The sequence below is a fragment of the Engystomops pustulosus genome, chromosome 4 (assembly GCF_040894005.1).
Source record: "Engystomops pustulosus chromosome 4, aEngPut4.maternal, whole genome shotgun sequence".
NCBI classification, from domain to species: domain Eukaryota; kingdom Metazoa; phylum Chordata; class Amphibia; order Anura; family Leptodactylidae; genus Engystomops; species Engystomops pustulosus.
The window spans coordinates 38,816,471-38,829,045 of record NC_092414.1 but is presented as its reverse complement, the minus strand read 5'-3'; the positions used below and the strand labels follow the sequence as shown (position 1 = coordinate 38,829,045).

Sequence of the window (12,575 nt, the reverse complement as noted above, 5' to 3'; positions counted from 1 at the left end):
AAAGGTTACCTCACTTTCCTTGTAGCATTACCAAAAATGTGGCCTGGTCCCTAAAGGGTTAAGAGCTTTTAGCATTGAGGAACAGTAGGGCTTGATGGAGGACTTCTATGGCTTCTACATAGCAGAGCTGTAATACGGCTGTATTCATTGCACCTAAAAGACATGATTGTCCTATGATGGCTTAAATGGATCTGTCACTGCTAATAAAATGGTAATTAATATGAAATATTATATTACGGGATCACCCTAATACAAGTCGATGCTCTCCTGACTAGCATGCCTGAGCAGCGCGATATTGAATGGATTATCATATCTGATCTGCAGTGTCACATTGATTATGTATGAGAGGAGAAGGCGCTGCCATCGCCCCCCCGCTGTACTTTAATTCTGCATTAACTCCTGCTCTCCTCCTGGGGGTCTGATGCAGCTTGTTCTTCACAATTACTTCTAGTGAAATTGCACATATAATTAATAGTGGCTTAAATGGCTGTTCTCCGAGCCCCCGTAGATTGCGGCCTTACTGATCATCAGCCGGTATTAAAAATGTATTACACTTGCTGCTTAATTCCATTGCTCTCTGTAATCCACACATCTGCACAATGGTTTAATACCTGGAATCTGGGATATCATATCAGAACCACTAACAATGCAGATATGGGCCAGACCACCAGTAACCTGACATATCAGAGCAAAGTACAAAGTCCTAAGGGTTTTCATCAGGCTGGGCCCCTAGTATGGACCACAAATAAATAAATAAATGAATGGGTTGGGCCGCCAGTATCAGTGAGGGTCCGATTCCTAGCTACCCTGATGATCAGCTGATTCAAAGGAGCATCATGTTATTTTGGTCCTCCAGTACAATCCTGTTGATATCTCCGTGATTATACAGACTCAAAGAATAAAGGGGGAGGTGTCATTTGGAGCGCACAGTAAAATATGTAAAAAAAAAAAAAAAAAAAACGGGGCCCAAAAGAAATTCTTAGGTATACTAGGAGGTACAATTTGTTTTCTGTACCTAATTGTAGGAGGTACAATTAGGTACAGAAAACAACCCTCATACAGTTCAATATGCAAAAAAAGTTATGGGATTTTGACAGTGAGGAGTGAACATTGGAAATACAAAAACAAATAAGGCCTGTGTACTTAAGGGGTTAAACAGTGTGAAGCCGGCTGATAAAATCGTTGTACTGTAAGACTGTCTAGTCATACATTGCACCTCCAAAACAATTCTGACCTAAAGAGATTGCCAAATCTGCCCCAATATGCTAAATAGTGTTTGTGCAGGCGGTCCCCTACTTAAAGGAAACCTACCACTTGTAGTGGCAGGTTTCCGATGGCAATACCGAGCACCAGCACAGGGTGAGCTGGTGCCGGAGCTTATTTTAGTTAGTGTTTTAAATCGCGGTTTAAAACACTTTTTAAACTTTATAGCCGGCGCAGGCAGGTACGCGCTCGGCGCTTACCGTGCACGCGGCTACATAGGAAGTGAATGAGAGCCGCGCGCACAGTAAGCGCCGAGCGCGTACCTCCATGCGCCGGCTATAAAGTTTAAAAAGTGTTTTAAACCGCGATACCGCGGTTTAAAACACTAACTAAAATAAGCTCCGGCACCAGCTCACCCTGTGCTGGTGCTCAGTATTGCCATCGGAAACCTGCCACTACAAGTGGTAGGTTTCCTTTAAGGACACCCGACTTACAGACAACCCATAGTTAGACGGACCCCTCTGCCCACAGTGACCGCTGGTGAAGTCTCTGGATGCTTTAGTATAGTCCCAGACTGCAATGATCAGCTGTAAGCTATATTGATAATCCTTAGTCCTATTACAGAAAAAAATGTTTAAACTCCCATTGTCACTGGGGCAAAAAAAATTTTTATTTTAAAATATACAGTTTTGACTTGCATATAAATTCAACTTAAGAACAAACCTCCGGACCCTATCTTGTATGTAACCCGGGGACTGCCTGTACTGTCATCTGGGCAGTACTGGAGCGGTCCAGTCTGGCAGTACTTAATTGGGTGCTATTGATTGCGCAGAAGTGGTAATGCCGTTGAAGTTAGTGTAGATGAAGGGTCCTAGAGGCCTCTTACTTTCCCTGTTATGAACCTGCCTTTCTGATGATGGTGCGGACGACCGGCATAACTAAAAATATTCAAAAACCGCAGACTGAATTCTCTGTCTACCCCCACATAATATATACTATACAGGGGGAGATTTGAAATTAAACCTTTGCAGGTTGCTCATGGCAACCAATCAGAACCCAGCTTTTACTCTCCCACACCATTTTTTTAAATTGAAAGCTGAGCTCTCATTGGTTGCCATGAGCAACTAGAACCGTTTTGCTCTCCGACGCCAAAGTTTCTAGGGGAAAACTAGATCCAAGTGCAGATGATAAGGAGCTGTCAGTAAGATAATAGATGGCGGCAAAGTGCTGCCACCACAACCTGCATTTCGCCCACCGGGGTCCTAAATAATAAAGGGTCTGAAAGGAGAGAATTAAAAGTTAATAGGAGACATATGGCCACATAGCACCTGAACAGCTCCGGCTTTAATCATGTTGTGACTTCTGAGGTCTCGGTGGCATTCTTGGTTTTTAAGCGCTAAGCACATTGACTGTGGGATGATACGGGGCATAAAGGACACAGAGCAGACGCGTGGAAATCTCTTTCTGACGTTTCTATTCGACGTTGCATTTCACGGTCCAAATAATGGATTGTAATGACGGAGCTGGATTTGTCCATGTGACAGTAAATTAATTGTCTGCTCCTCACCATCCACACATAGGAGGAGCTGAGATGTCACCCCTTTACATTGTGATGCTTGGAGGAGTTGTACTTTGTTCTTGCAGCTTTTTGCTGTATAAATGGGATGTGTCGGCGCTATTAATTCTGCGGCCCGGAGATGAATGCAATGCCCTTCAGCAGAACGGCTCAGTAGGATGTTGTACTGCTGTGCTGGGCAGACACTTCCAGGATTTACAGACCCTTAGACACCTAAACCGCTATTGATTTTTCCAATGACTTGTGCATTTCAGATCAGCGGAACTTGGGGATGTCCATGCGGGTCGAGCGCTCGACACTGGATCAAGTGAAAAAACGATTCGAAGTAAATAAGAAGAAAATGGAAGAGAAACAAAAGGATTATGACTTTGAGGAGAGAATGAAAGAACTGCGGGAAGAGGTGATCGTCTGCCTGTCTTTATGTGTGTATATAATGTGTGTGCAAAAGGAAACCTAATGTCAAAATCAAATGTAAGCCAGAGACACTTACTCATCGATCCAGGCACTGTGACTGTGGTAATCTTCTTATATTTGTTGTACGTGGTCGCCTCCTCTTTAAAATAAAGTTTTAAAATTATGCTAATGAGCTAGACATGCTCTTGGACGGTAATACTAGAGCCTCTCCATGCTGTAGCTTCACAGGCTTTTAGCATCTCTCCCTCGCCCCTGCTCAGTAATTGACCCTTCCTTCTCCCCTCTGGTTGATGTAATCTTACACAGTGTGTAATCTCTTGCACAGTGTAACAGCCTGTGAAGCTACAACAAGGAGATCTTTTAACTCCCGCAGAGCATAATTATAAAAATTGATTTTTGGAATAAGGAGACCATGGATAATAAATATAAGAAGATTACCACAGTCACGGTGTCTGGATGTATGGGTAACTTCCCTGGTTTATCATGATGGTTTTTGATGGTAGAATTCCTTTAAAGCAGTGATGGCGAACCATGTGGAGACAGGGTGCAAACTACAACTACATATTTTTTACAAAGTGCCAACACAGCAACACAAGGGCACCAATACAGTGTACAGAAGCTGAAATTTTGATTCTTATTGTAGCTGGAGCAGGAGCTCTAAAGTTAATCCAGCACTGTCCACACCACCGCAATCCTCCTGCAGTTCGCCGAACATGAAGTCCTGTTCCCTGTTTCCCAAAAATAAGACACCCCCTGAAAATAAAACCAGCAGCCCTTCATGCAACTGCTCCCCTCCCAACATAAATAAGTATTAGTAGATCATTTAGATACTGCAAGCGGTTGTGTCATGGATGAAGAATTTACAGGATAAAACCACTGACTGATGAGGGGATTATTAATGAAAAGTGCTAAACATAAGAGATTGGGACCAGTGATTCTAAATCTTTGATTATCAGCACAGAGTGTAGGGACATGATGTCCAGCACTCTGGGCTGCTAATTATGCACAAATCAACTTTGAACTGAGATGTTAATTGGTTGTATAAAGTCATGGAGGAGAAGAGTTTAACGCTTAAATCAAGCTCTTTCTACCTCTGAACTCCTCCACCAATGTGACTGACATCATAGCTGTCAGCTTTGTAAATGCAGGACCATCAATTACAGTTAAAGGGGCCTTCTAAGGAAGGGAGAGCTTGACTTCAGTGTTAAAATCTCCTCCTCCTTGACTTCATAAAACCAAGTAACATCTCACTGCAAATTTGATGCCACCACACACAGAAGCTGCTTTGCTGCTGAAAAGAAAACTACTACGGATCTACCTATTAAAGGAAACCAACCACTTCGGATAGGGCTTATAAGCAGCACATGCCGTGCACCAGCTCAGGGAGAGCTGGTGCCGGCGCTTATCTTCGTTATGTTTTTAAACAGTTTTAAAGCATTTAATCACTTTATTAATGTTTATATCCGAACTAGCTTGCGCGGACCTCGATGCGGGGAAGCTAGTTCGGATATAAAGATTAATAAAGTGTTAAAACGCTTTAAAACGGTTTAAAAACATAACGAAGATAAGCACCGGCACCAGCTCTCCCTGAGCTGGTGCACGGCATGTGCTGCTTATAAGCCCTATGGTAGGTTTCCTTTAAGGTAGATTGGGTGGTAGGTGCCTCTATTGTACCTGAGAATAGCCCTATTAAGGGCTAATCCTTAAGGACCCCTGTATCTTTTTATAACTTTTATTTCCCTAATATGCTAATTTTCTAAATAGGCTACTGGGGCGTGGTGTAGCCGGAGCTGAGGCTACACGGCGCGGCTACTCCACGCCCCAGTAGCCTCTTTGATCCTCCTACCCCCATATCTTAGGTGCCCTCGTCCGCAAAGACAGCGTTCTGCGCATGTGCAGAACACAGGCCTGCGGCTGTATGGTCACTGCTACAAAGCCGGAGCTACTGTGCCCTGCAGCTATGGGCTAGGAGGATCAAAGAGGCTACTGGGGCGTGGAGTAGCCATGCCGTTTAGCCTCAGCTCCGGCTACTCCATGCCCAAGTAGCCTCTTTAGAAAATTAGCATATTAGGGAAATAAAAGTTATAAAAAGATACAAGGGACGTGAGGATTAGCCCTTAAAAGGGCTATCCTCATGTACACTAGAGGCACCTACCACCTGATCTACCTTAACTGGTAGATCCGTGGTGGTAGGTTTCCTTTAACAACATACTGGTAGTGGTTTTGTTGTCCAATTTCTGATGACAGGTTCCCTTTAATTTGGTTTTGTGTTAAATGACTAAACTGACCTCTCGGGTAAATTTACAGCTCTGTAAAAGGGGTTTCCACCAACAGACATTCATGCAGTTTCTGCATCTTACAATTTGCAAAAACAGAACTGCTCACTGTGTTACTGTATAAATTCACTTCTAGCGTTTAACCCGACCATAGCCAGCAGTCTAGATGTGACCGAGATGAGGCATGAGCCACAGATCAAGATGACTTTAAAAGATGCGCGCAGGTCCTGGAGATGGCATATGTCATACAAGTCTTTCATGGGAAAATGCTTTTAAGCTCGGCCTTTCTCAGGCTTTCAAAATTTGACAACAATTTTAAACCAGCGGAATCTCTCCAGGTTCCTCTGCATGTTGTGGAGGCTGCCTGTGCTAGTGTGTGGAGGAGGCCAAGCGTGCTTCATTAGGGTTTCTGGAAAATAATACGCAATTTTGCTTCCAGGAATAAGGAAATATTTGCCTATAGTGTAAGTTTTTTAGGTTTTTTTTATTTTTAAAGGGGAAAATGACCATCCTGATGACAAATTCCCTTTGCATTCTCTCTCTCGGTCAGCGCCCAGATTTTAAGAAGACTTGCAACATGACTAATTTGCAATATATACTTAAATCGTGCAGAGCTTTTACATACTCTATCAATTTTTGGTCCAAGAGCAACACATATATTTCTGTGGAAACAAACTTAAATGGAGTATAGCAGCGGTTTAGGCAATAGAAGGCTGCTGACTGTGCCAGGTAACTGTAGTCGTGTGTAAGGCCTCATACCACACGGCCTGCTGCAAAAGGGGAAGTGAACGTTTGGCACAATCCCTGCCCTCTCTCCATCTCACCGGGTGCCATAGAGCTCCTGTTGCAAAATTACAGTTGTGTGCGTGGCGCCTAAACAAACCTTTGTGTGTCGTTTGATGGGAAGCAGCAAGATCATCTCACTGAACGTGACACAGTCTCTCCCCCTGAGTAACTGCTGTAGTATGAGAAGAGAAGCGAGCTACAGCAGTGACTCAGAGCATAGGCGAGGAGCTGTGATGTAAGATCTCGCACAGCAGTTTACTAGAGCTCTCCAAGTCTGGCTTCAATTCTGGAATATAAATGCATTTTCCCTGTCCTGCTACCAATGACACATACAAAGATAAAATCCCCCCCCCCCCCCAATGCCCAATACCCAATACCTAACATTGTCTGCAGGGAACACAGAGAACAGCAGTGTGAGGACAATCACCAAGGATAGAGCTACAGGATTGTGTCAGAGATGTAATCAGAAAACTCTAATTAAAGGCATGGATGGATTCTGTAATCTCTGCTATTATAAAAATTGTCTTCATATCAACTTTTTTGTGAAAAAAGTTTGATCTCAAAACAAACCTCTACTTTTTGGTATTTACACCCTGTGTCCTTGTGTCTCTTAGGCCTATATGTTGGTCCAATCCTTCAGACCTCACATGTTGCACAGGAAATCACACAGAAATCCGACTCATGCATCGGCACTGTAATATTTACTAGAGTTCTGGCACAGCTGTTGGCAAGCAAACAGGGACTCCTTGCATCACATTTCTGTGTGATACAAGCACTCTCATCCAGTGCACTCTCCTCGGTCCGACATGCGGGTCAGTTTTTAAGAGTTCATGTGCAGCGGGCATTAGTGCCTACATAGTGTTGTATTCTTTGGTTACAGCTATGTTGTCCCCCATACGATAGGTTAATCTGGAATGGATATTCTGCTTCCCACTTTTCTAGAACGCTTCCGTTTTCCACCTTTTTGTTTGGCCATGTGACTGCAAGCAGGAAGTTTGTAATGAATCTTATCACTGGTCAGTTCTGATTGATGCGCCAGTAACCCAGCAGTGCATTGTGGGGTTTGTAGTATTACAGGGGGCCAGGGCTAGTAGACCTTTGCTTTTGTTCTCGCTTGCCAATTCATATAAAGGCTGTGAGACAGAATTGGCACCCCTGATCGGCAGAGCCATTCTAAACATCACTACTGATGAAGGAGCGCATGACCCTATGTAGAAGCCTCTTCACACTGCGCACGCAATAGTTTGCCATATACAAGGGCATTTTATGTATGGGATGTGGTTTTGTGCCCTTCCATTAGCAGTCAAGTTAGAACTGCAGTGTGGGGCAGATGGAGTTTATATTAATGAGTTACATTTATGCTTATTTCAGTCCCAGGTGTGAAAATAAATGTAAACTGGACTGTCCCTTTAAATAAAATTTTAAATTGGTATTGAGCCATGTGTAGAGCGCCATTCTCTCGGCCTATGCCGGATCCTCCATGAGTTATGGACCTGCCATAGTTTAATTATCAGAAGCACCCAGCAAAGGCCAGATTTACATGGCCTAAAGCCATCAGCTCATTTTGGGTTCTGAATCTGCCAGAAACTGACTTTTTTTTTTTGCATTGCTCCTGTTGTATTACACTGCAGATTCTCTTTCCCACGTGGGAGCGCACCCTTTGTAAGCCGGTTTCTTTGAAGGGACCACGTGAGTGACTGGGCATTTGTTAACCAAAAATACCAGTGCATCATGGGAAGCCTACAAAATAAATAATCAAAGCCATTCAGTAGTAAGTTGCTTATACTGTTACCTGACCTGCATCTTGTTCTTTCAAATCCCAGGAGGAAAAAGCCAAAGCCTATAAAAAAGAGAAGCAAAGAGAGAAGAAGAGGAAGGCAGAGGAAGACTTGGGCTTTGAAGAGGATGATGAAATGGCAGCAGTTATGGGTTTCTCAGGGTTTGGTTCTTCCAAAAAGGGCCACTGATCGAACTTGAAGGCCGCATCCTAACCAGCGAGTAGCTAATACCCTTCCCCCGTGTCTTTTCATATTTTACCAGGGCTTTTCTATGAATAATCCTAATCTATAAGGCCTCAAGTAGTTTCTGCTCGATGCAGAGGATGATGGGAGTGCATCCAGACCTAGAGAAAAGTTGTGCTGACCCAAACCGTGAATCGATAGCACCGACTCTTATTTACACACCAGCCACGTAATCACTTGTTTAATAGTATGAGCCGATAATCCCACATCTAAACAGCTACTTATATCTGACTGCCTCTGCACGCTGCCAGGGTTTCAGAGAGAAAAAAGCCTTAAATAAGTCCATTATTTGGATGGGTGCTGTCACTCTTACCTCACCTCTGCATGGAGTCCTAAGATGTTCTGCAGTGAATCCTGGAGCCAACTTTTACCAATAAAGGAGATGTATTAGAATAGTCTCAACAAATCGGACCTCTGATACTGAGTCCTTGCTGGTCCGTAGAATGAAGAAGTCCTGGTTACCCTCATTAGTGGAGTGATGACCACATCTCCGGTTGCTCTCCATTGCCATGGATGGGGTAGTATTTCCGAGACTTTATGACAACCTTATGAGTGTTTAAATGGCCAGAACACTAAGTGTTAACTGGCCTTTTCCACTGAAATAAAGTGTATATGCTAGACTTGCAGCCAGTCAGATATAAAGCTGTATGTCAGATACTTTACAGGGAATCTGTCAGCAGTTTAGACCATAAAAAACTGCAGGCAGTGACAGGTAGCAGCCCTGGAGAACTGCCTAACCATACCAGGACTGTGAAAAGTGAAGTTTTAATCCGGCTCTGTGGCTCCTGCAAGGGCTCTGGGTGGGTCTTTCAGCCTGAAGAGCTTTCTGCTCTCTGCACTGTGCTGCACGTCAGCCCCTCCCCTTTGCTAGGAGTAGGAGCTGTATCAGGATTTTTGTTACAGCAGTCACTCACAGCAGAGAAGAGGGCCTGTGGAACATTTCATTGCAAAGAGCCAAAAGCTCTTCAGGATAAAGGATCCGCTTAGAGCAGTTTCTTCGCTTTTCACAGTCATTCAGCTACTTATTACACATGGGATGAGATTTATCAGAAGTGTCCGAGAGAAGAACAGTTCTAGTTGCCCATGGCAACCAACCACAGCTCAGCTTTCATTTTTCCCGTGGCAGTTTATAAAATGAAAGCTGAACTCTGGTTGCCATGAACAACCTATAACAGTTTTGCTCTCAGACACTTCTGATAAATCTCCCTCATGGTATGGTTCCTCTAACTAGCACTGTCTGCAGTTTTATTATGGTCAGAACTGATGACAATTTTCCTTTTAACATGCAGTGTCACATACTAATCTGTCCGGCATGCCTATGTACCAACATGATTGCTACAGCTGATCACTGGCCTCAGCAGTATTCTGCACTGGACCATTGAGGCCAGTGATTTCCTGGAGCTGTCACGTAGGTATATGACTACATCCACATAGCAGCTAAATGTACGGAGACTGGGCGGGCAGTACAAAGATATTTCTACTTCCATCCACGTGTGACCCTATTCTGTTTGGCTTCGTCCTATTTGCGTTAATGCGCTGCAGTACCAGACAATGTCAGCTGGCAAGTGTGGCGCTGTCCTCCAGTGAAGGAAAGAGTTTAACTCATTCATAAAACTGTATAATAAAGTGTAAACCTTTGTAGAAAGCTCATCCCCCTATAGTGCTAGTGGCCAATAGATTGACTTCAGGTATTTCCACAACATAAAGCTCTGTGTAATATATAAAGACTGTGTCGTTGGTCACCGGATACCCCAGGACATCCCGCCAGGCACCCTTGTATTTGGGATGGCATTGGTGACACGGGCTGCTGGCACATTGTCTCTACTACCAGCTGGTTAATGGCAAGACATAGACTACAGTCCGAACCATTTGAAGGGCTCCATAAGTGTATTTAAACGTGTTTTTTTATATATATAAATAAAACTTTATCACAAATCTGTGTTGTGAATACCTCAGCGGGGGGCTATTAGCACGTAGCTCCTGGACGCGGTTTTCCGTTTTGGTTCCCCGTCGCAGCCTCATTCTACGTATAAATATCTTTTATTCTGCTGAATGTAAAATGGAAAAGAAAGGCAAAACAACCTTAAATTAGTTGGAAATGACCCGTGTCCTCGGCATCCATGCCCCCACAAACACACCTAAAATAAATTCATTGCCACTGTCACGCCTGCTGAATTTCATTATTGCCATCTATTGTAAGGAGTCCAGAGCCGGGCTTTTTTTTTATTTATTTTTTTTTTATGGGAAACAATTTTCCCTTCCCCCTGCCATGTAAATCTCCCCAGCGCTCCATAATATTCGGCAGTGTCTGCTTCAATGGCCGTGCTCCGGGTACATTCTCTCTTGATAAACACTAATAAAATCGAGTCTCGACTATTTTGCTAATGAGCTATGATAGCAATTCGCCTATGACACGAGACAATAATTCTTCCCTCTCGGTAGACTGTGTCAGCATGAAGCACCTAGGCGGAAAATTAATTTTTTCCCCCATTTTTTTTTTTCTTTGCTCGTGTTTATAGTTTCTACGATTTGAAACGTAGTTAAGCATTTACGGAGATCGGGGCGCTCGGCGGTGACCGTTCAGAGTGAGGAGTGTGCGGATGTCTGACTATACAGCCTATGTTATAATTTTTTTTTTAAACCCATAACTTCAATAGTTTACAGCTTTGTTTTTTTTGTTATGGGACAATTTTTTCCCGTTTTCTTTGTGTGGTGCTGCTGATTGGACAAGGGGACTTTCTACAAGATTTACTTATTTTATTTTTTGCAAATGAAGTGCATTGACGGAGCACTGCTAGCAATCCATAAATGCAGCGGATTCTACAATTGGATTTGTGGAAAAAGCTGCTGGAGGTTGCAACGTACCTCCCAACTTTTAGAGCGGTGAAAGCTGGACGAAGCAAACTGCACATGTAGCACGCCGTGGACATTTTTTTTTCCCCCACGTCACACATTTTGCTCCGCCCCTTAATCCCACACCACACACAGCATAAGCCATCCATTTCCCTTCACAATGTGTCGCCCCTCTTCTCACTTTGTAGCCCTCTTGATATTGTGACCCCTATCAGTGCCTCCTCTTATTGTGCCTCCTCGTCCGCTCCCCTCCTATTATGATCCATCTCCTTCTTTCACCAGTTACTCACTGTCCCAACCCCAACAAAAAATTCCTCTCGCCTGTCAGATGACATTATCGCATTGCACCTACCCGCTTCGTCGACAGAGTTGTTGTCCCGGACAGAGACCGAAATGCCGAAAGTCCCGGACCGAAATTTTTTTTTTTTTGGTCACTTCTTTTCATGAATTGTCCTGAAAGGCGTGTGGACACTTATTAGCCATTGGTGCTCCTCTGGGGGATTCTGGGAAATATGCAAATATGTTTTCCAGAATGGGGAAAGGAAAACAATGCCTCTTTTAGCTACCTTGATTGGCAGATTGTGAGATTAAGCCAAACCAGTATATCTATTCCGTGTGTAGACCCTCCTTGTTTCCGTATTTACTTCTCTGAGCTTGGCTGTATAGGTGAAGCAGCAGAGTATGACCCATTCTGCTCCAAGTCTTTGTCAGTATGGACAGACTGTGAGACAAGAGGGAGCTTGACCTCACTTAGATGTCCTAGAGCAGAATTGGAGAGGGCAGTATGTGGTAAAGGCTGCAGCTTTCAAGGAAGGCATATGTAAAGGTACATATACATGCAGAGACGTTTCTGATTTATTGAAAAGTGGCCAACCCATTTAAGTGTCTAAATGTAAGACAGACTGACAGTCTGCATCAGACTTCTCAAAGGGGTCATTTGGGAAAGGGGTTATTTGGGATGGAGGGACTCGTTTCCTTCAGAAAGGTTGTTTGTGCAGCCCCATTTTTCGAGCTACCATATATACCCGAGTATAAGCTGAGTTTTTCAGCACAAAAATGTGCTGAAAACCCCTAATTCGGCTTATTTTCAAGTCAATAATAAAAAACAACACACTACTCACCTTTCCGACAAACTGCTTCAGCCATATTCCATAGTCACATGTTGTGGGGTCATTATATCATAGCAAGTGATCCAGTGATACTATCTCCTGTATTAAAGGGAACCTGTTATCAGAAATTTGCCTAATTAGCTGTCTGTTGTCAAGCAGCTTCTATATTGTGTTTCTTTCATGGCCTGTTGTGGTGATATCATCCAGAAAATCAACTTTGAAGTGAGATGTAAATGTGGTTTTATGAAGTCAAAGAGGCGGAGAGTTTAGCACTGAAGTCAAGCTTTCCTTGCTTAAAGACATCCCCTTTACTGTAATTGATTGTCCTGTGTCCACG

The 12,575-nt window shown here is 43.6% G+C and overlaps 1 protein-coding gene across 2 annotated transcripts in view; it reads left to right on the top strand.

Annotated features, from left to right (window-relative positions):
• The window catches only part of ZMAT2 (zinc finger matrin-type 2), a 37,639-nt gene extending 27,428 nt beyond the window's left edge, over window positions 1-10,211 (top strand). For both annotated transcript variants that reach the window (XM_072145751.1, XM_072145750.1), the window contains exons 5-6: window positions 3,034-3,179; window positions 8,079-10,211. In XM_072145751.1, coding sequence (XP_072001852.1) covers window positions 3,034-3,179; window positions 8,079-8,222 — 290 coding nt within the window. In that variant the 3' untranslated portion in view covers window positions 8,223-10,211. The remainder of the gene's footprint in view (window positions 1-3,033; window positions 3,180-8,078) is intronic.
• The last annotated feature ends 2,364 nt before the right edge of the window (window positions 10,212-12,575 follow it).